The sequence below is a fragment of the Anabrus simplex genome, chromosome 4 (genome assembly GCF_040414725.1).
Source record: "Anabrus simplex isolate iqAnaSimp1 chromosome 4, ASM4041472v1, whole genome shotgun sequence".
NCBI classification, from domain to species: domain Eukaryota; kingdom Metazoa; phylum Arthropoda; class Insecta; order Orthoptera; family Tettigoniidae; genus Anabrus; species Anabrus simplex.
In genome coordinates this window covers 377,659,652-377,684,469 of record NC_090268.1, presented here as the reverse complement: position 1 = coordinate 377,684,469, position 24,818 = coordinate 377,659,652, and the positions used below count along the sequence as shown (strand labels likewise).

General features: G+C 37.7%; 1 protein-coding gene across 1 annotated transcript in view; it reads left to right on the top strand.

Moving 5' to 3' along the window:
- The window catches only part of stol (stolid), a 1,115,479-nt gene that overhangs the window by 1,056,141 nt on the left and 34,520 nt on the right, over nucleotides 1-24,818 (top strand). The window contains exons 23-26 of the mRNA XM_067146569.2: nucleotides 1,548-1,790; nucleotides 7,442-7,559; nucleotides 14,411-14,702; nucleotides 18,574-18,784. Of these exons, the coding sequence (XP_067002670.2) occupies nucleotides 1,548-1,790; nucleotides 7,442-7,559; nucleotides 14,411-14,702; nucleotides 18,574-18,784 (864 nt within the window). The remainder of the gene's footprint in view (nucleotides 1-1,547; nucleotides 1,791-7,441; nucleotides 7,560-14,410; nucleotides 14,703-18,573; nucleotides 18,785-24,818) is intronic.

Here is a 24,818-nt window from a genome sequence, read left to right as displayed (position 1 = left end):
ATCCTGCTGAAACAGAGCATTGGGCAGTCCCTGAAGGTACGGGAGTGCCACCGGCCGCAGCACATGCTGCACGTAGCGGTGGGCATTTAACGTGCCTTGAATACGCACTAGAGGTGACGTGGAATCATACGCAATAGCGCCCCAAACCACGATGCTGCGTTGTCTAGCGGTAGGGCGCTCCACAGTTACTGCCGGATTTGACCTTTCTCCACGCCGACGCCGCACTCGTCTGCGGTGACTATCACCGACAGAACAGAAGCGTGACTCATCGGAGAACACGACATTCCGCCATTCCCTCATCCATGTCGCTCTAGCCCGGCACCATGCCAGGCGTGCACGTCTATGCTGTGGAGTCAATGGTAGTCTTCTGAGCGGACGCCGGGAGTGCAGGCCTCCTTCAACCAATCGACGGGAAATTGTTCTGGTCGATATTGGAACAGCACATGCTGAAGAATGGCGGTTGACGTGGCGTCTGTCTGTCTGCTGGAAATGCCTCCGTTGACGGCGGCCTGGCATTCTTAGCTATACACGTGTCCTGTGGCACACGACAACACGTTCTACAATGACTGTCGGCTGAGAAATCACGGTACGAAGTGGGCCATTCGCCAACGCCGTGTCCCATTTATCGTTTGCTACGTGCGCAGCACAGCGGCGCATTTCACATCATGAGCATACCTCAGTGACGTCAGTCTACCCTGCAATTGGCATAAAGTTCTGACCACTCGTTCTTGTTGTTGCATTTGCTCTGTCAGTCAGTGTACATCAGATTACCCAGGAGCAAAATGAAACAGGCAAGTGTGTATATCAGTATAAAATCGATTAGGGTTCAAAATTCATTAGGACCAAAATTAATGAATGATACCGGGGAAAACAATACACCGAAGAACAATAAAGCAACTTTTTAAAACCCAGATTTTATTGGATATGTTCTCAGGAATTAAAATTATGAACAGTAGATACAGGTAAATGATAGTTCCGGAAACTATTGATCAAGGGTCCATTGTATTATGTCCCACAATCACAAGGTATGGACATTCTGAAAGTTTTCTTTTCAAGTGCAATATTCATGCCCTGATTATTAATAATCTGCTTGTGAAAGGAGGAGATAAGGTTACCTAAAGCAATAATGGACTCAGCCATGGAAGCTAAGAAAAGTAGAGGGAGATAAAGGTGACAGTGGTAACTTGGGTTTTTATGATTTCATTATAAGAAGTTTGGAGCTAAATGAGGCCACAGAGCTATTTCAAATAGAAGATTTTGGAGGCTTAGTTAATCCACAGAGGCTTGCAGATTGAATGCTGAAAGGCATAACAGTCTCTAATGAAGATGTACAATGCATGATTATTAATAGGAAAATTAAAAAAAAAGAAATTATCATCCTCTACACAAAATCATTAAACAACTAGATGTTCTGATTCAGGAATTTGGTTGAAGAAGATGGTTGCAAAATAAAAAGGTGCAGTATCTAAATTTTATTGATGTCATATCTCCCACATACCTCTTACTCTCCCTGACTAACTCACTCTACTTTGATTTCATTCTTGCAGTGCAATGGATGCAAGAAGAATTGTGCCTCTGAAGATTTAGACTGTTACGTGCTAGACAATAATGGATTTATAATAATATCCGAAAATGCTGAAAATACAGGAAAGTTCTTTGGACAGATAGATGGAACAATCATGGATTCCCTTGTTCAAGATAGAATTTACAAGAAAGTTCCTGTGTATGACTACCAAGGTGCTTGCCTTGATCAGAAATCACCATACAGTGATGCTGGGACCACACTAACGGTAGGTATTTCTTCCTTTGTTGGTATTTAATTATATTGGTATGAGATTATTTTATGTTCTTTTTCACAAACAGAGTAAATGACATACTAATTATTTGAGACTCTATACCCAACTTATTCTGTATCTTTTATATTTGTGCAGAGTACACGTGAAGAGCACAGAAGGTAAATTAAACTGCACATTTAGGGCTATAACAAATGGCAAAATTATGTTAAATTAGGCTAGCAACTTGCCCACTTACCTTCTGTGCTCTTTACTTCTTAATATGTGTTATATGAAATAAATTTCATTTTGAATCCACATTGACAATTATGCTTTATCAGTTGAAAAACTAGTATATTGGTTCAACCTAGTCAATACCTATAAGTTTATTTTCAATTCAAAGTTGTAAAAACATCATATTAAAACAACAGGACATGTTACAGTCGCATTAGGCCATCTTCACCTGTCTAAAAGTACCGGAATTTGAAATAAATATTTTACCATAACTTAAATTAATATATTATAAGTTACAAAACATTAATAAAATTTACATTTATCTATATATATAAAATAACTTGTCCTGACTGACTGATTGACTGACTGATTTATCATCACCGAGCCAAAACTACTGGACATAATTAAAGAAATGAAATTTTGGGGATATATTCATATTAAGATGTAGGTGCTCGCTAAGAGAGGATTTTTGGATATTCCATTGCTAAGGGGGTGAAAAGGGGGGTGAAATTTTAAAATGAGTGTATCTATATCTCAAAACATTAAAAGTTTACAGATGTAAAAATTGGTATTTAGAATCTTCTTTAAAAATAAGGAAATACATCTTTTTTTGTTTTCAGAAAATCCCAATAGGAGGGGTGAAAAAGGGGTTGAATGCCTTTAATCAGGATACTGGTACTTATATCTCAGAAACTGAAGATATTACAGACCTGAAAATTGGTGTTTGGGATCTCCTTTAAAATATAGAAACATGTATTTTTTGTTTTTGGAAAACCCAATTAATGGGGGCCGGGGTGAAAAGGGGATGAATTTTAAAAATGAGTGTATCTATATCTCAAAACTTTTAATGTTTATAGATGTAAAAATTGGTTTTTAGAATCTCCTTTAAAAATAAAGAAACAGTATTTTTTTATTTTAGGAAAATCCCAATAGGAAGGGCAGAAAAGGGTGAAAAAGTGTTGAATGCCTTTAATGAGGCTACTTATATTTCAGAACCTGAAGATATTACAGACCTGAAAATTGGTATTTGGGATCTACTTTAAAAGTAAAGAAACAGGTATTTTTTTGTTTTTGGAAAATCCAAATAATGGGGGGTGAAAAGGGGGGTGAATTTTTAAAATGAGTGTGTCTACATCTTAAAACATTAAAAGTTTACATATGTAAAAATTGGTATTTAGAATCTCCTTTAAAATTAAAGGAACATATATTTTTTGTTTTCTGTAAATCCCAATAGGAGGGATATAAAAGGGTGAAGAATGGGTTGAATACCTTCAATGAGGATACAGATATCTCAGAAACTGAAGATATTACAGAACTGAAAATTTGTATATGGGACCTCCTTTAACAATAAAGAAACACTTTTGTTTTGGAAAATTCAATTAATGGCGGTTAAACAGGAGTGAAAAATTAGGGTGAATTTTTTGAAAGACTATATCTACAGAATATCTGAGAAACGTAAAATGTTACAGACGTAAAAAGTGGGTATTTGGAATCTCCTGTAAATGTAAAGAAACATAGGTGATTGGTTTTTGGAAACTCCACTGAAGGGGAACTAAAAAGGGGTGAAATTTTAAAATGAGAATTTCTCCAGTATATCTCAAAAAACTTAACATGTTACAGAAGTGAAAAATGGTATTTTTTATCTCTATTAAAAATAAAGAAATGTGTATTTTTAGTTTTCGGAAATTCCACTTGGGTGGAAGGGGGGGAGTAAAAGTGACTGAAAATGGTGTTGAATTCTTTTAATAAGGCTACTGATATCTCAAAAATGAAAATGTTACAGACGTGAAATTTGATATTTGGAATCTGCCTTAAAAGTAAAGAAACACGTATTCTCGGAAAATCCAATGAAGTGTGTGGCGGGGGGGGGGGGGGGAGGGTGTGAAAGAATTGAAAAATTGACTTAATTGTATGAGAATACATTCATCTAATAAAAACTAAAGTTGTTACAGACGTGAAAATTGGTATTTGGATCTCCTTTAAAAACAAAGAAAAGCGCGTTTTGGGGGGGGAACCATCTTGGGGGCGGGAGTGAAAAGGAATTGAATTCCTTTCATGAGGACACATAAATCAAAAACTGAAGAAGTAGAGTCATGATAATTGGTATTTAGAAGATCCTTTACTATTAAAGAAACAAGTATTTTTTGCCAGAAAATTCACTTGGGTGAGGAGGGGGAGGAGTGTGAAAGGAATTGAAAAAGAGTGAATTATTTTTATGGGGATAATTATACCTCAAAACTGAAGGTAATAGACGTGAACATTGGTGTTTGGAATCTCTTTTAAACATAAAGAAACATGCCTTCTTTAAATTTTTTTGGGGGGGGAGGTTAAATAAACTTAACGGCGGTGGGGTGTAAAAGGAGGTGAGACCAATTGATTTTACTGTTCATAATATACTTATAAGGAGCCTCCGTTGTTCAGGCGGCAGCGCGCCGGCCTCTCACAGCTGGGTTCCGTGGTTCAAATCCTGGTCACTGCATGTGACATTCATGCTGGACAAAACGGAGGCGGGACAGGTTTTTCTCCAGATACTCCAGTTTTCCCTGTTATCATTCATTCCAGCAACACTGTCCAATATTTCATTTCATTTGTCATTCATCGATCATTGCCCCAGAGGAGTGCTTGGCAGCCGGCACAATTCCTATTGTCGCCGCTAGATGGGGCTTTATTCATTCCATTCCTGACTTTGTCGAATGACTGGAAACAGGCTGTAGATTTTCGATGTACTTATTCTGATCATAAACCGATCATTTTTAATCTTTCCTAGGTTTGTTTTCAACAGCCATCTTTTCCTTCGAAGAATGTTCTTAGATTACAGTAGACTCTCCTGGCATATAAATAAAAATTTAAACACATTTGAAATAAACGATAGGAATGAGATTGACCATCAAATTGTTCACCTCTATAATAAGGTCAATAATGCACAGAAGTATGTCATTCGTATCGCCAGAAATCCCGCACACTTGCCTACGCGCGACAATGGTGCTGGTCACATTGTCAACAAAGACAATGACAGCAGATGTAATTTACCGCCAAGTAGCGGTCTTGCATCTCGCTGTGAGGTCGAGATCATCTAATAATAATAATAATAATAATAATGTTCTGGACCATCGTCAAATTATGCAGACCACGCTGGAAACGGGTCCTGGCCTGGTAACGACTACGAATACAGTCTGGCCGCGGATTCAGTACTGCCAAGGCACCCTAGACGACACCACGCCGGATCTCCTTCAGGATTTGATTCATACTAAAAATGCTTATAGGAAAAGATGGCAAAGATTTAGGGACCCAACTGACCGCATGGAATACCTGGACCTAGCCTGGGAAGTACGAAATCGATTGCTGGAAAGAAATATTGAAAAATGTGAGGAACTTTGCCGTAATCTCTCAGAAAACGAGTCAGATTGCGAATTACAGAGGATTATATATAAAACGTTAAGCATTCAATTATAAATTTCAGTATAATACCGTAGCGAAGTACGGGTATCTTGCTAGTATGATATAAATGAAAATAAGTGCATGTTGAAACATCACCAGATAAAAGAGTCACTTGATGTAGTGTGATAAAGGCAGAATGAGTCTGACATTGGACAGTTCTATGTAATAAATGATGATGATGTAATTAAAAGTTTCTTCTGATCCTTAAAATTTGTTTCACGTAAAAATATTGACAGTTGATTTATTAAAATTGTTGTTCCACTTCATATAAAAACTTCTAAAATGTTACGAATTTACAAATGTAGATTAAATTTATTTAATTTAATATCATATGAATATCATATTAATGTGAATTTTATTCATGTTTTGTAATGTGAAATTATTTCTATACAGGGGACTGCCTGACCGAGGCAGGAAATGCATGCTTGGTTCACCCGGAAGGACATAGGAAGTCAAAAAATTTAAGAACAGATATCCACTTCTGGAGGTGCACATGACCATGAGGTTCACTCAGCCTGCACCAAAAATGAGTACCAGGTTAATTCCTGGGGGCAAAGGCGGCTGGGTGTAGAGCTAACCACTCTATTCTACCAAGTGCCGAGGTTACAGATAGTGGAACCGTTTACCCCTCCAAGGTTCTTCATGGCCTGTATAGAGATGACTTTGCTTTTCTCTTTCTATACATCTGAAGATGGCCTAATGTGACTGAAAAATGTCCTGTTGTTCTAATATGATTTGAACTTTGAATTGTAAACAAACTTATAGGTGTTGACTAGGTGGAACCAATATACTAGTTTTTCAACTTATGTAATATACGTTGTACCTTTCTTTTGTTTAACCGTTTTGGCTTGAGTATCTTATTTTCAACTTCTTTTAACCCTTTGAAAGATTATGATCAAAATATGAACTTGAACCTCAAAATAATGATATTTTAAATACAAGTGAGTTGAAAGTGTTGTATACTTCCAAAATATTTAGTTGAATCTGCATGGTTTCTAGAGGGACAGAATAGACATTTCATTAGAAATTATTCATCAACATCATCATCATCATCATTTTCTCATTTCCAGCTGACACCAGGTGGGAGCAAATATGATTCCTCTCCACTTTGTTCTATCATTCCACCATTCTTATTCTGACACAGTGTTCCAATCCCTGTTTCATTTTCTAATGCTCCTCTTCACTAAGTCCATCCACCGCATTCTTGGTCTTCCTCGTCCTCTCTTCCCTGTCATCTGCTCTTCCAGTGCTCGTCTTGGTAGTCTCACTTCATTCATGCGCTTGACATGTCCAAACCATTTCAGTCTGTTTTGCTAATGAAATGTCTGTTCATTATGGCCTTAGTTACCAAGTTGCAGACCTTGTGAAGTGGTGGCCTGCCTACCAATTTCTACATTCTCATTGCACTGCTGTCTAGTAACACAAGTGAAATTCTACTGGACAGATATTCAAGTTACACTGAGTGAGCCACCAGAGATCTTGACCATGAAACATACAATGACATATCAGTGCCAAGATGTTTGACTGCCCTTCAAATATAGACTAATTCAGCGGGGATGGAGCCCGTGAACTAGGAATCTGAGGCGGACACTCTGCCACTGATCCACCGAGGCAAAGAACTATGAAAATGATTCACATTTCCAACACAGATGCCAACACTCTTTCCTTACATAATGCAAAAGTAACTTGCTTGTCTCAGAGCATGTGCTCTGTCAACCTATATCAGAGCCCTGTCTGTATTTCTAATCATTGTATTTTTAAGTTGGTATCAGGCCCTCTTGGTATGGTGGCTATTTCAGCAAAGTAGCTATCACATTTATCTAATAATCTGAAGCTGTTAGTTTGGAATACTAAGAGCATGCAGCATTCTTAGCTCTGTTATAGGTACTGAGCATGTATCATTAGAACAGCAACTATTTCCACATTTAGATTCCATTCCACTTAAATCTTGTAAGAATATATGCAATTAAATTTCTTTTTTGTTTTTTAATTTCCAGCCACTGGATTCTATTAGATGGTTCATGACGTGGCTTCTTGGAAAGATTGCGTGGATCATAGTTGAAACAAGTATATATCAATTATGGGACCCTAACTGGACATATGCTAATGATGATAGTAAGTACTGGAATTTATGTAATTAATGTTGTAGGTGAAAATATTTGCTCTACAGTATTCTAGACTTATAATCTAAAATCACATTGATATGGATGTTGGGATCCTGTAGGGGAAGATCATTATTCTCTTTTCCCTTTATCCAGGTCCTGCCGGGTCAGGGGGTTTATGGCACTTCTTCACCTTCCTTTCTCCTTCCATCATGCCTCTTCCATCATTTTGTCCCAGTCTTCTTTTTGCACTCCTCTTTATTGAATCGATACACCTTGTTCTAGGTCTCCTTCTCTTTCCCTCAAACTTCCCTCCTTCACCTGTTTTTGTATTCTTTTTTTCCTCCATCTTTACATGTCCAAACCATCCTAGTTATTCCTCTCAATTAGGTTTTCTATTCTGACTTCCTTTCTAACATCTTCATTCCTCACTCTGTCTTTCCTTCTCTCTCCCATCATACTTCTCAGGTATTTCATGTCACTGACTTGAATTCTACTCTCATCTCTGCTTGTCATTGTCCAGTTCTCAGCCGCATAAGTCAATATGCATGTATAATGTATGTTCTAAATTATGTCTCTACACTTCCTTATCCCAGACAAGGTTTCTTACACTCTAGTAGAATGCATTAACCTGCTGCCATGGGTGCCCATAGGATAGTTTGTAGAGGGGGGCTAAACCTGGGGGTATGTAGTATTTTTAATATTTTGGAAGATGAATGGCGACTGGTATTCCATGGTAGAATGCCACACACGGTATCCTGTACTGCTTCTATGTAATACCGATTTTTAAATCATTTTCTTGAAAGAAAAACACCTGACTATATTAGAATTTTTCCTTTCCCTGGGAGCTGGGGGGGGGGGGGGCTGCGTCCCCACCTTGCCCCCGGGCTTGGGCACCCATGCCTGCTGCACCCTCTTGCTATCTCCATGTCCAGCCTTGTATTCTGCATTAATTCACTCCTTCGATACTTAAAACTGTCCACAATTTCAAGGCTTTGACCACCAATTTTCACAATACCTTCCCATGTATTTCTGCTCTTGATATCATCATGCTCTTGCTTTTCTCTGTGCTGATTTTCATACCATACGTTTCAATTTTCTCATTCAGTGCATCAGGTTGTTCTTGTACTTCTTTGCTGTTCATTCCCCAGATCACACTGTCATCTGAAAACAGTAATAACTTCACCTACCTATTTCCGTATGCATCCTTTGTCTCCTTTACACACCGGGCAAGTTGTTCGGGCAGTTAGAGGTATGTATCTGTGAGCTTGCATCCGAGAGATAGTGGGTTCGAACCCCACTATCGGCAGCCCCGAAGATGGTTTTCCCATGGTTTTCCATTTTCACACCAGGAAAATCCTAGGGCTGTACTTTAACTAAGGCCACAGCCGTTTCCTTCCCACTCCTAGACCTTTCCTATCCCATCACCACCATAAATCCTATCTGTGTTGATGCGACGAAAAGCAAGTTGTAAAAAAATATCTCCTTTACAATTTCATCTGTTACCATTAGAAACAAAAGAGGTGGTAGCACACTCCCCTTTCCTAGCCAGTTTCATTTCTAAACCATTCCTTCTTTCCAACAGAGTCTGTATATTGCTGATGCAGTTATTGTACATTGCGTGCACCCTTTCTACAGTTTATTTACCCAGTCTCTTCTAGAACTGATTTCCCAAACCTTCTCCCTGGGAGCACTATCGTATACCTTTGTTAAATCTATGAATGTCATGATCTCCATATTCCCAATTCTTTTCCATTAATTGCCTCATGCTGAAGATTGGGTCCACTGTAGATCTTCCACCTCTCAACCATACTGCTCCTCTTGCAACTATCTTTCTACCTATCTTCTCATTCTCCTCTCTAATATCCTTTCCAGTATTTTTTTCCCCTTGTAATAAGAGTGTGATTCCTCTGTGGTTATCACACAATTTTTGTCCCCCTGTAAAGGAAGATTCCATTGTAATTTATTCAAGAAAAGGTGCAGAATTTAAATGTATGACCTGGTGAGGCTTTTGTTGCAGTCATATACATCAGGCATAACTTGCAGATACAGTACAAATGGATTAACTATTCCTTTCTTTCTGTTCACAAGTTTGTTCATCTCTTAGTTGGTATTTGTTCTCTGAAAACAATAATCATCATTCATCTCTTATTTGTTCTTTTCCATTACTTACCTATGAATGATAATGACTTGACTGCAGTAAGCACTCCAACAAAATAAATTAAATCTGTAAGTAAAGCAAATCTGTAGGGAAGTAATTTAGAGCACTTCATTGTTTTTCCTCTAAAATTTTGTGTCTGTGAATGAAAATGAAAACCTCCAACCTGTGTTCCAGTCATTGATCGGGTCAGGGAATGAATGAATGAATCATATATAGGCTATTAGTATGATGGGGTCGCCACTCCCAAAGTGATTTATTAATGACTGATAAATGCTATGAAATGAGAATGGAGAGTGTTGCTGGAATGAAAGATGACAGGGAAAACCGGAGTACCCGGAGAAAAACCTGTCCCGCCTCTGCTTTGTCCAGCACAAATCTCACATGGAGTGACCGGGATTTGAACCACGGTATCCAGCAGTGAGAGGCCGACGCGCTGTTGTCTGAGCCAAATTCATCTTTGATATTTACCAAAGTGTGGTGCTAGTTTTGGTTGCCTACATTTTATACTTCAATCTATAATGAGCATGTAACAAAAATGAGTGGCCTATTATACAATGAAACCTAGTGTTCACACTCCACTATATCTTCTGGTATGGGCTACGACAAATTTGTTACTGTCACTGACCTCTCTTAGTCTTATCTTTTGCTTTGACAATTCGAAAGTGACCAGTTGTCAGTAGCGACATTCCTTATGTAGCCAGTCCTTGTTATGAATGGTATGAAAATATTGCTCATATTACCAATATGAAGCCACCTACAGTATGGTATGGGCTAGGACAAATTTGTTACTGTCACTGACCTCTCTTAGTCTTATCTTTTGCTTTGACAATTCGAAAGTGACCAGTTGTCAGTAGCGACATTCCTTATGTAGCCAGTCCTTGTTATGAATGGTATGAAAATATTGCTCATATTACCAATATGAAGCCACCTACAGTATTTTTTAGGGATAGTTAATTTCATAGGAAAATTTATCCCTAACTGCTCCCAATTGCTAAAGCCTCTCCATGATTTGTTCAGAGTGGTTTTGGGGAAAATCCCAACAAGTCACATTGGACAGCATTAAAAACTTCTGATCGAAGCTCCACAATTAGCATTCTACATCACTGAAAAACCTACCATGACATTAGCATATTCTTCATCTTTCGAAATTGGTGGTGTCATTCTCCAGCAACAAGATGATCCTATGTGGTGTCCTGTCTCCTACATATTGAGAGTATTGACATCCAGTGAGCAGCAATTCCAACATAGAACACAAGGCACTGGCCCTGATCTGCTGCTGCGACAAATTAAAAGAATACAGTAGAACCTGATAATTTGAAATCTGTTAATTCAAAACCTTGCCTAATTCAGAGAAGCTCTCATTCCCGGAAACATGAGGTACGGTTTTGCATGTTATTTAAATTGTTTAATTAAAAATATGGATAATTCGTAATTCGAAGAACAATGTCTGTCCCATTACCAAAATTCAGACTTTTAATTCAAAACTGCCTTTACATTTTAAAAAATAATCTTTTACAAAGTAATTTAAATTCAAAATTTCTCCGCATCATGAAAGAACACGTCTTCTGGAACGTGCAGGGGTAGCTTTCTGCACTTTCACTTACATTGGTGTGTCTACAGTGTGCTTAAAATTTGCTAAGTTCGAGTGAAATTCTGTTGTATTTGGCATTTTAAGGAAAGCTGCAATATCACGTAGCAGGCAGTGTGCGGACAAGCAGAATCCGCAACCACTGGCAATGCCGACAGGTGGCAAAAAAGCGTGGCTCATATACTGTAATCAATTTGTACACACCGATGCTGAGCCCAAATGGACTTATGATTTTAAAGGAGAGAAGGGCCTGCTGGGAAACCGTACAAAGGTGGGGGTCCCTGTACTGTGTTGCAATGGACACGGAAGCGAGAGACTTCCTTCCCTCGTCATAAGAAAGTTCGATAAGCTATGATGTTTTAAGGGCGTTAGGCACTTTCTGTGCAAGTAAAGGCATCTAAAAATGCAAACAGGACAGTAATCCAAGAGATAAAGTCTTTGCACCAGGAAGCCAGCATAATTTGTCCTCGACTTTGAATCGTGTTTTTTCTTTCGTTGTGTGAGGTTATGTTTGCCAGTGTTTTATCCAAGTGCATTATTTGAACGATGTAAATGCATTGTTGGATACATTTTGTAAATAGTTTTTTCCATGGCATTTGAAAGGTTTAAACTGATAATCAAAGTGATTGCATGCATTAATGGGTCTTAGAATACTTTGTGATGCAGCAAGGGTTGACATTTCTGAATTACTAGAGAGGTGTTATGGTGGGATATCATACAATCATACTGTGTTGTAATGCAGATGGAAGCGAGAGTCTTTCTCCCCTCATCATAGGGAAGTTCAATAAACCACGATGTTTTAAGGGCATCAGGTACTTTCCGTGCAAGTAGAGGGCATCTAAAATGCATAAAGTTCAGTAATCCAATAAATAAAGTACTTGCACAGGGGAGACAGTATAGATTTCTCCTCATCTTGGAATCATGTTTTCCTTTTTTGTTTCCATTGCATGAGGTTATGTTTGCCAGTGAATTGTCCAAGTGTATTATTTGTATACTGTAAATGCACTTTGTTGGATACATTTTGGAAATAGTTATTTTCCGTAGCATTTGAAAGGTTTAAACTGTGAATCAAGGTTAATTGCATGCAATAACGGATCTTAGAATACTTTGTGACACCGCAAGGGTTGGCATTTCTGAATTACGAGTTGGTGGGTAATTCGAAATTACGTAATTCAAAGTCCGATTTTTGCATCCCAACAACTTCAAATTAACAAGGTTTTACTGTATATCCTAAGCAAAGACATAATTTTGGAAACTGATCACTAGCCACTTTTGAAAATTTTGCAGGCAAAATATTTGGACAACTTGACTCCACATCTTCACCGACTACAAATAAGGTTAATGCCTTACTCATCCAAAATAGTTTACACACTGGGAAAGCACCTGATTCCTGTGAACTGTTTGTCCAGGAACCCTTTGGACAATATAGAGCAGTACAACTTGGAAGAAGATATAGGTGCATATGTAAAAAAAAAGGTTGCCTCGTAAATCCAAACAACGGAAAACAACATACAACCAATTGTAACAGCTCAACATAAAGATAATGATTGTAAGTCCTTATTCAATATCTCCATCATGGGTAGGCCCGAGCGTTCAAAGCTCCCTGCGGAACTGCTGCCATATTACTGTGTGAGAGATGAAATCACAGTCATCGATGAAATGTTGTTAAGGGGGTAAACGGCTTACAGTACCAGCCGTGCTGCGGGAGGAATTCTTAAAAATAATCCACATCAGTCACATGTGCTTGACAAAATGCCGTCTTTGCGCCTGTGACAGTGTTTGGTGCCCAACATATCTTAAGACATAAAGGAGACTGGTAGACCTCTGCTCTCAGTGACCCCAATACAGAGTCCAGAAAAATGAACCCCTTCTATCAGACAAGATGCACTTGAGTCCATGGGAGCAGGTGGCAATCGATCTCTTCAAGACTGATGGAAAATGGTCCATCACTATTAAGGATTGCTATGCTTGCTATTTTGAGGTAGCAATGCTGAAAAGACTATGTGCTCTGGAATTGATAACAAAATGCATATCATTTTGCGGGTGGCTCACAGTTCAGCCTTAGAGAAAACTCAAAATTCCAGCAATTTGCTTGAGATTATAATTTTACATTGAAGACTAGCAGTCCATACCATTACCAGAGAAATGGCTCTGTGGAAGCTGCCATCAAAACATCAAAAGCTCTTCTTGCTCCAAAAACATAGCAATAGAAAATGGATATAGTCCAGCCCAACATATGATGTCATAGCCCAATTACCTGCCAACTGGATGACCGTCTGGACTACGGGCAAGTTGAAGAGAAGGAAAACAACTACAGAGTGAAGTATAAGTTTGACTATGACAGGAAACATGGTGCAACGAGCCTTCCACTTCTGAACGTAGCCAAGTCTGTCTGGGTTCAGGACCTAAAGCGGCCTGCTACAGTGCTACAAAAGGCTGAAGAGCCATGGTTGTACTTTATCAAGACAGACAGATTTGGCAGAACAGAGGGCATCTGTTACCTTACGCGGGATATGCGATGATGGAACAGAGGTCTTCCACAGACCTTCTTATGATGCCTTTTAATCTAGAGCCCTTGGGGCAAGCACAGTCGCACCCTAGCTCAACCTCATTAGGTGGTGTGACCCTCCAGCCTCTCTCCAGATGCCTTCTCAGAGGCATTCACACCTTCAGCCCCACAAAGAAATGAAAGATGCAACTGATCAGATGCCTGCTGCGGAGGCTACCTCAGCCTCAGGAGCCTGAACTAAGGAGATCCGGACGTCAAATGAGACCTCCCCAGCGGTTTAATCTTTCAGGGGAGGATGTTGTAAGGTTGACATCACTTCAATGCTCAACTTATGGCTATATCTGTGACCTTCTTTGTGGTATCGATATTCTATGGCGGTTAGCTGGATTATTAGTGTTATTTAGGATTATTAGTTATTCTTGTTGTGAATAAATGTGAAATTGTGACTCTATGTTATGTTTATTATTATAGCAATAATATCCCACTAAGGACATACATATATGTGATAGAACAATTCTCAGTAAGATTTTCCCCACATATTTTAAGTGTTAATTAAACCCGTATATCCCAGCAGTGAGATAAAAGTATGATTTTCTTCTTACACAGGTACGTTGTATGGAGATTATGAAAACAGCTTTGATCAATATGTCACAAGGGAAGAGGGTAGCCTATTCCCAAGTCCAGGTATTCTGTCAGAAACTCCAGTAAAATCTCCTACGTATACCAGCTCTTCAAGTACCAGCACCTCCAGCTCACAGACTACAAATAAGACACAGCCAAGGCCTTGTGATAAAAGGGTGGATCTTTATATCCTCCAACCTGATCGCTTAAATACTAGTGGCCTGTTTAATCCCCTAAAAGGCAAACTAACAAACTGTCATTCAACAGGATGTGAAAGGTATGTACTAGTATTTGATAAGTGTGGCATTTCTCTAATAGCATTTTCAATGAACAGGTTAAAGAGATATGGTGACAGTAGGCAGCCTTGTCATACTCTTCTTCTAATCTTTTGCTTCTCTGGTAAACTATTAATACTGGTATTAACTTCACTGGTTTGAGCTTTATATACATTAAGAATAAGGTGCCTGTCTTTCCAGTCAATTCCCATATTCCCCATTACTTCAAAAAGCAATTTCCACTAAACATTATATATTGCAAAGTCATCTGCATACAGGCTATGAAGGCCCTTGGAAGGGTGGAAGGTAAATATATATATATATGTATATAGCTAGCATATAGCGTGCTATTTAAACAGTTGTGGGATAAAGCATGTATTGTCATCATCATCCTGAAATACTTTCCCAATTTCAGACAACGGGGCAACTGTAGAAGATAAACCAAAGTAGGGCATATGTATTCATTGATTATTGCAAATTTCTGGTCAGTTTTTAATAGAACTGAACTACTTAAATTTGAAATATTCTTATGGACTTTTGAAGTAATTGATATTTTATCAAGGATAATGTCATCACAGAAGCTTACACCAAGATATTTAAGGGTACTTACTGTATGATCTGTGAAAGAATGTTAAATGATATACTGAGTTATTTGCAGATCTCATACAGAGAGAACTGAGGCTGCCTTTCTCCACAAAAATTAATTTATTCTTTGATGGATTTACTCTAAGGCCAATGGAGGCAAGTTGATTTTATGCTAAATCAATAAGAGTCCTGATGCTAATTTCATTTCTGGTAACTAAATATAACTCATCACCAAATGCCACTGAAGATAAGTTATCCAAGTCATTAGACAAGGAAAAGCCATAATTCTTTGCCACTCACAAAAAGTGAGTTTTTTGAGCAACCTATCAATGTTTAAGAGTGTGGGTAAGTAAGCTTGTATCAACAAAGTAGTGTCTTGGCAGATACAATCTGTATGGCAGTGCAGATAATTTTGCTGATAATTTCTAAATAATTACGTTCATTGATTTTCACTCAGGTATCCTCTTATTTTTGCATGTGGTTAGGCGACCCTTGACAGTGGTATGGGAGAATGGTTATATATAAAGAACCATGAGACAATAAAGCCGTAAATCCGACCTAAGCTTAACTGGCTCCTGCCCGCAATTAATGGAGCGAACAAAGTCAATACGTCGGTAGTTGTCGCAAAAGAAAATCCCTCATAAACCTATGACTGTGGGGGTTCTGGTGCCAGGTGTCAGGCCTGTTGTATTATGTTAACAGATCTATCCATTTCAATACCTTGGGTGTAATATACTGTAGTTAAATATTTACAATATCTATGGATAACCATTCACAGATGCGGGTGTGGATGAAGGAAGTGCGGATGCAAAACGGATGCGGATATTATTTTGTATATCCACGCAGGGCTCTAATTACAATCAGTCAATGGATAGGGCAGTCAAATGCAATCATTTACAGAGAACTGTAACCTACTTTATTAAAGTGATTCATGACTGTTACAAACATGCACATGAAGATTATGATAGGGCACTTGTAAAGGTTCAAAAATTTCATATTTATAGTTACAACAGAATTATAAGTTTAAAAGCAAATAAATGGTCTTCTGGAATTCAGTATATTTTCTGTTACATTTCTCACACCTTTGTCATCAGTTTCCTTTTTAGTTTTTGTTTGTAACTATTGCTGCGACAGGCCACTAGTGAGTATATAAACAAAGAAAGATATCCTTGCATTAAGACACTATTATAAAGTGTTAAAAACTATGCAGACATGACTATAAAATCACTTTAAGACACCTTCTAAAATATCAAAGTATTGCAAGCTTAGTGAAATCAGACTCACTCAGCTTGGCCTCCAATAATTTCAGCATTTTCAAAACATTCTATTAACAACTTTGTACTTTTAAATAATAAACAATAACTTCTGTATGCTTTTATAAACTGAATTATTCATTTGTTCCTCTTTAAATGTCTAAAATTGCAGAGTTTTTAAAAAATCACGTGTGAATCTCTAACATTTCATTTTAAAAGTATTTTCATCAAAGTGTAACAGATTTGAATTACATATCACAGTCTTTCATTGGTGATCTGAACTTGTTCTTTTTTATTGGCACCTATATTGGAAGAAGTAATGAAAAGGAATAAGCAAGTGTCAAATCACGTCATATATGAAACAAAAATAGGAAAAACATACTATGATACTATAACTGTGAGTGTAGGAAGAGGGAATCACAGAAAGAAAAAAAGAGACAAAGACAAACATGAAAACACAAAAGAACCAGGACAGTCTTCACATCTTCATACACTTCCACTTTTACAATGAAGGGCTCTCTTCTCGTCAATTCAACACTCATTGAGAAACCATCTTGTCGATCTTATTTTGATTTGGAAAGTGTAGGATAAGAAAGAATCCTATGTTTATACGCTACACTTCTCACATTAAGACTCAAGATGTCAAGATCTCACCGGGCTGAGTGGCTTGATTGGTTGAGGTGTGGCCTCCTGATCCTAAGTTGGCAGGTTTCATCCTAGCTCAGTCTGTTGCTATTTGAAGGTGCTTAAATACATCAGCCTCATATTGGTAGATTTAATGACACATAAAGGTACTCCTATGGGACTAAATTCTGGCACCTCAGCATATCTGAAAGCCATAAAAGTATTTATTGTGACTTAAGGTAAATAACATTATAAAGCTAAGGGTGTATTCTACCTGAAGGCAGGTCCAACCTCCACAGAGGTGTTCCTAGGCCGGAGTTTACATACGGTAGGGTGGCAAGTTCCTTTCCACTCCTCCATTCCCTTACCCCCACCAACAGCGCACGACAACCCATCCAAGTCTTGACCACGCCCAATGTTACTTAACTTCGGAAATCTCACGGGATCCGGTGTTTCAACACAGCTACGGCCATTGGCAATAACATTATTATCATCATCATCATCATCATCATCTCAAGATCTCAAGTTCTTAAGTTAGCCCCTAGATGAGTGTTGAAGCCTGCCTTCCTGATGAGGCTGGGTAGCAGAAACAAGCTCTTCAGGTGCTGAGAAGATAGTGATGTAGAAGAACTCTGATTGATGAGGAGAGACCTCGTCTGCATAGAAATGTCAGTGGATAAAAATAGAAAGATACCAGTAATTCTTGTCCTTTTCTAATCTCATGTTTGCATCTCTAGTTTTCAAGTACATCCTTATGAAAAGGCTATAAAGCATCCTAATTATCAAGTTCATGAGAGATATCAACAGTTGTGCATAAAACTACAAACATGCTAGCTTTGCTTGCATTACAAACCCAAAATATAGTCGAGTGTAAGAGGACTTTAAAAACTGAATATTAAGTTCCCATGAAGAATTCAACATTTCTTTTTCACTGATTGAGAGTATCAGCATTAAAGAATACAGAATTTTCTGTCTAAATTCCAGCAGTTCACCGCAATGTGCCAGTGGGTTCATCAGTTGGTATACCATTAAGTGATCGATACAAGCTCCTATTTGAAGAATAGTAAAGTGATAACCTATTGTACCAAAGAAGATCCCCACTTATAGAACATGCCTGGCTTGGCATTTGAAAATAATTAAAAATTAAATTCTCATGAGGAAATTATTTCCTTTTTACCAATTGAGAATATTAATACCAGCATATGAGTCCACCAGCACAATGGGCCAAAATGCTGATCTAAGATGTTAAAAACCTCAGGCACTCTCATAAAATTAATACTAGCTTCATAATGCTTACTTTGAAACTATGAATGCTTTTTCTATGTATCTAGAAATCCTCAGTTTAGTCATAACACAGACATTCAATGCAATTGTACTGAATTATTAACTTTTTATCTCTGTTTCTTTTCAGACCATTTAGTGTTCAGAAAATTCCTCAAAGTAATTTAATCCTTTTAGTAGTGGACACTTTATGTCCTTGTGGTAGCAAACAATTGAGTATTACACCTCAAGAAGTTAGTTATGAAGCAGCACCAGGGGTTTCATCGGTGCAGTGTCGAGTGAAACCTCAAGAGGCAATGTACAGGCGAAGACCACCAAAATGTATGAATTATCACCCAGAGGTAAATTTTATATTTTATAGTAATGTGTTACCTTCCATTTTATGTTATTTTGTATGAATACAGAAGTTGAACCAATACCAATATAAATGGTCCATTATTGGACATTACTCATTACTCATTCGGAACAAATATTTCTGATTTCCTATGGGAATCATCATCTATATCAGAAGTTGAACCAGTTTTAAAGTAACTGATTAGGTCACTAGAGATGTAATTAGTGATATTTGAATACATGAACCTGATTTTTATTTAAATGGGGTCTACTTTGGGTGTGATATTTGTAACCACAATGAGCCTAGGTGGCTCCAGTAACCCCAGAAATAACTGGGATACGTCTAAAAAATGTTTTATAATGGTTGATTGGCAGTGTGTTTCTATGGTAAATTCACTATGGATGTAACAAACTCTAGAAAATTTTTGCTTGCTTGTTATTTAAAGGGGCCTAACATCGAAGGTCATAGGCCCACAATTTTTTTTTTTTTTTTTTTATTTTTTTTTTAACACAGACAAGTATGCATAGAATGGGTTTCCATAGGTGAACCTGATATTCACCCCAGCTGGGAGTCCAGTTGGTTGATGACTCTAGTTTACAGGAGAGGATCTTGTATGTGGCAGATATTAAAGAGATGCCTCTGTAATTGTTAAGGTCAGTCCTATTACATTTCTTGTGTAAAGGATGGATCACAGCTGAGGTCCATCCCTGGTATCTGTTACCCATATATCCTGTATGGTCTGATAGATGCTCTGTAGAGACTGTTCATCTGCATGTTTCCACATCTCTGCTACTATGTTATCTACCAGGCTGAGTAGCTCAGACGGTTGAGACACTGGCCTTCTGACCCCAACTTGGCAGGTTCAATCCTGGCTCAGTTTGGTGGTATTTGAAGGTGCTAAAATATGTCAGCCTCATGTTGGTAGATTTACTGGCAAGTAAAAGAACTCCTGTGGGACTAAATTCTGCCACCTCTGCATCTCCAAAAACTGTAAATACTTAGTGGAATGTAAAATCAATATCATTATTATTATTGCTAAGCTGTCTCCTCTTGAGACCTTGTTCTTCCTGAGGTTCTAGATAATATCCTCTATTTCTTACCTGGTTGCTAATATGGAGTCTAGATTCCTAGCAGGGGGCTCATGGCAAGTGAGTCTCTCTTTAGGTTCTTCTGCATTAAGGAGCTTTTGGAAGTACCTTAAAATGGTACTGCTGCAGTCCCTATTGTTGAATTGATCTCTTCCTTGAGGTCCATAAAGTTGAAGGTGGAGGGAGGCGGGTGCTGCATCGTCTGCTTCTTTAGCTCCCTGTATAAGTCCCTTGAGTTGTTCCTCTTGAAGTTTTCCTCTGCCTGTTGCATTAGGGTCCTATTGTACTTCCTCTTGGTTTTGCAGATAGTTTTGTCAGTTACCTATTTTTCTTTGCATAAGAAAGGCCTGGTAATTGGACTCATTTTTGTCTGGTTCTACCTGACACAGGCTCTGCAACTTTTTTTCTATAGACTGGTCACATTTTGAGGTCCACCAGGAATGCTTGCATTGTTGGATGCAGCAGGGACAGTTTCTTGTGTGACAACCAATAGAGCCCTTTGTATGGTGAGCCACCCATGCTTCTGCAGGTTTTTCCTTAGGGCAGTCCCAAAGTCACAGTCCTCATCAAGTAGTCGTAAGATGTTGAACTTGGGTATCTTCGAGCTCTTTGTGGTATTAGGTGATCTCAATGGTTGTAAGTTGGTTTTTACTAGGGTAGTGGTCAGGCTCTTAAGTTAGTTACCCTTATTACTTTGACATTCTGTATTTCTAATTGTTAACTCTTGTCTATAGCCACACGATCTTTCCAGAATTCACGCAGTATGGGATTTGGACTCTTCCAGGTCTTGGACTTCCTATGTAAGTGTTTGAAGGCTGTTGATTTTAGGACCAAGTCATATTTGGTGCAAAGGTGTATGAGGTGTTCTCCAATCCAATTTGTTCTCTTATGGATTGGGTAGTGTTGGGAGTTCACTATTGTATATGCTCTATTGCAGAGCCTGAAGCATAACAAGGAGGTCCTACCATTAGGTGAAGTGAATTCTATCATGTGATCAACCATCCTATGAAGTACAGAAAAACCACTGCCCAGGTGTGGCATCATCTTCATCACCCTAATGCCTGGCTTCCCCTTGTAGATCCTGTATCCTTGGTGTTTCATCGCATTTTAATCTGTAAACCGAGTCTCTTTTAATGCTGCTACCTTGATGGTATACTTGTCCAACATGTCTAGAATATGTTTGAGTTTTCCTACCTTTAGCAAGGAGATGATTTTGAATGTAGCTAGGTATGTGACATTTCTGTTGTCCTGTTGTTGTATATATGGAGGAATACATGAAAGTGCAGGTACCCCAGAGTCTATGACCTGCTTGCCCCACCACATGTGGGGGTAGACTGGTTACCACGTGGGGTCTCCTCTTTATATTTTTTAAAAATTTCCCTTCGTGATGAATCCAATAAGTATATATGTATGACCACCCTAGTGAATGACAGGTTCTTAACCTTCAAGGTTGTTAGTCCTGAAGTTTCATTTTACTCAAGTCCACTGAAAAGCCAGGTAGGAACCCACTATGTGCCACATGGGAGTATAACCTCTCCCCTTGCTACAACAGCATAGTAGGTTCATGTTATCCTTGTTGTTTTTAAAAGGAGCTCATTTTTCCATTTATCCTGAAATGACCTGTTTTCTTCACAAATCTTACATTTCTTATTCATAGTATACAAAGGTTCAAGTAACTGACCAGCAAATGCAAACTACAGAGCTATCCATATAAACCTGAACTACTTTAATGAGTCATAACTAGGGCTCGGATGTTTAGGAAAAGTCATATTTTTTTCTTTGTCTCTATTTTCTTGCCTGGTTGGATTTGGGTGCAAATCAGGTGAATATGGTCACAACTAAGTGATCTTTATTTGTCATATAAATGCATGTTTTGGCTATTTTTCATCATAAGGTCATATTTTGAACTATTTTTGTAGAAACGTCGTATTTTGGTCATATTTCAGTGGTTTGATGACAGCTGTAGCTGTGCAAAATCATCTTCAACTTAAAGAATGCGAACAAGTGTTCACAAAACATGAATTTTGTCATACACTTCAATACCACCCGCGGAGAAGAATGAAAAACGTATGTGAGTTTGCACCATAGACTCTGCCGCCTTACCGTAATGTATTGAAAGACATCTACTTAATTCGTTTCGTGGTATTCAAATTAAACTTTAACGCATTTGAATAATATTAATGAACTCTGGGCTTAAACGTTCCAGAATATTTTAAAACATAGAAAATTTCTACTTTATAACTGCTAAAGATGTATATTCAGAAAATCAATATGAAAGTAAGAATAAATACAAATATGTATCAAAGGAATTGCCGTTTTGATTTATAATTTAATTTCAAATGGCCATATTTAGAGTTATCATTTTTGGGCCATATTTTGTAATTTTTGCATCATATTTCATCACTTTTGAGGTCATATTTGCTTGCTTATTTGGGCTATTGTTAGTCATAACATTTGAATCAATAATAAGACACTTGTGCAATTTCGGGAGATGATAATATTACATACATACATACATACATACATACATACATACATACATACATACATACATACATACATACATACATACATACATACATACATACATACATGCATGCATGCATAAGATAAAGTCTGGTGAGTTCAGCAGTTGTCTGAGGTCTATTCTTGTACACTTTGCTTTTAAGACATCCCCATAAGAAAAAGTCCGGCGAGGTTAGGTCAGGTGATCGGAGGACCACAAATTTTTTGAGATTTTTCAGTCATCAAAGAAAATGGTGACAAGTTGTATGGAAATGTTATGAATGACATGTTGCTTCATCTTGTTGGAAATAACCTTCTGTAAGTTCAACATCATCCAGCTGCTCTACAAATGTATTGAAGATACCTCTATAAAGTGCAGTGTCTACATTCGTATCAAAGAAAATGCGGCCAACAATCCTGGAAGCTGACACCCCGCACCATACTCCAAACTTTTCATCATGCAGTGGTGTTTTGTGGATGATATAGGGGTTTACAGCAGCCCAATATCTGCTGTTTTGTGTGTTGATATAACCTGACAGAAGAAAACTTGCCTCATCTGTAAACCAAGTTATGAAGAGAATATCTGGACATTAAAAAATAAACCCCTGAAACCATCGACAATAACGCATTCGTTTCTCATGGTCTGCTTCTTTCAATGCTTGCATCATATGCACTCTGTATGGTCGCAACCCCGATTTCTTTGCAACTCTCTGACATGTGCCATATGAAATGCCTCCCTCCCTCCATCGACACAATGATTTCTTGGGAGAGTTCTCGAAGCATCTTTGAACATTCAAAACAGTTGTTACTCTACAAATTTTTAAATGTTTTAAGGAACTGACTTGAAAGTGCCTGATTTATAGTAATTTGGCCATACTGATTTCGAATCTGTCATCCTTTCTTTTCCCATCACCCTCAGTTCTTTGTTATTACTATAAATGTCAAAATATTTTTTTAATTTTATATTTTATATTTTTAATTTTATTAAATTTGTATCGTCAAAACAAACTGGCACATCAGAAATAATGGTTAAACATCCTGTAAAAATATCAGATCCCTATATCTATATATATAAAATAACTTGTCCTGACTGACTGACTGACTGACTGATTCATCATCGCCGAGCCAAAACTACTGGACATAAAGAAATGAAACTTTGGGGATACATTTATATTCAGATGTAGTAGGTGCTCACTAAGAAAGGATTTTTGGATATTCCGTCGCTAAGGGGGTGAAAAAGGGGGGTGAAAATTTAAAATGAGTGTATCTATACCTCAAAACTTTAAAAGTTTACAGATGTAAAAATTGGTATTTAGAATCTTCTTTAAAAATAAGGAAACACGTATTTTTTTGTTTTCGGAAAATCCCAATAGGAGGGGTAAAGGAGGGTGAAAAAGTGGTTGAATGCTTTTAATCAGGATACCGGTACTCATATCTCAGAAACGGAAGATATTACAGACCTGAAAATTGGTACTTTTGATCTCTTTTAAAAATAAAGAAACACGTATTTTTTTGTTTTTGGAAAATCCAATTAATGGGAGGGTGAAAAGGGAGTGAATTTTTAAAATGAGTGCATCTGTATCTCAACACCTTTAAAGTTTTCAGATGTAAAAATTGGTATTTAGAATCTTCATTAAAAATAAAGAATCACGTATTTTTTGTTTTCGGAAAATCCCAATAGGAGGGGTGAAAAGGGGTGAAAAATGGGTTGAATGCCTTTAATGAGGAAACATATCTCAGAAACTGAAGATATTACAGACCTGAAAATTGGTGTTTTGGATCTCCGTCAAAAATTAGGAAACACGTATTTTTTTGTCTTGGAAAATCCAATTAATGGGGAGGGGGTGAAATGGGGGTGAATTTTTAAAATGAGTGTATCTATATCTCAAAACTTTTAAAGTTTATAGATGTAAAATATAGTATTTAGAATCTCCTTTAAAAATAAAGAAACACATCTTTTTGGTTTTCGGAAAATCCCGATAGGAAGGGTGGAAAAGGGTGAAAAAGGGGTTGAATGCCTTTAATGAGGCTACTTATATTTCAGAACCTGAAGATATTACAGACCTGAAAATTGGTATTGGGGATCCACTTTAAAAATAAGGAAACACGTATTTTTTCGTTTTTGGAAAATTCAAATAATGGGGGGTGAAAAGGGGGTGATTTTTTTAAATGGGTGTGTCTATATCCTAAAACTTTAAAAGTTTACAGATGTAAAAATTGGTATTTAGAATCTCCTTTAAAAATAAAGGAACACGTATATTTTCGTTTTATGTAAATCCCAATAGGAGGGGTGTAAAAGGGTGAAAAGTGGGTTGAATGCCTTTAATGAGAATACATATATCTCAGAAACTGAATATATTACAGAACTGATAATTTGTATATGGGATCTCCTTTAAAAATAAAGAAAAGCGAATTGTCGGAAAATCCAATGAAAGTGGCAGGGGGGGG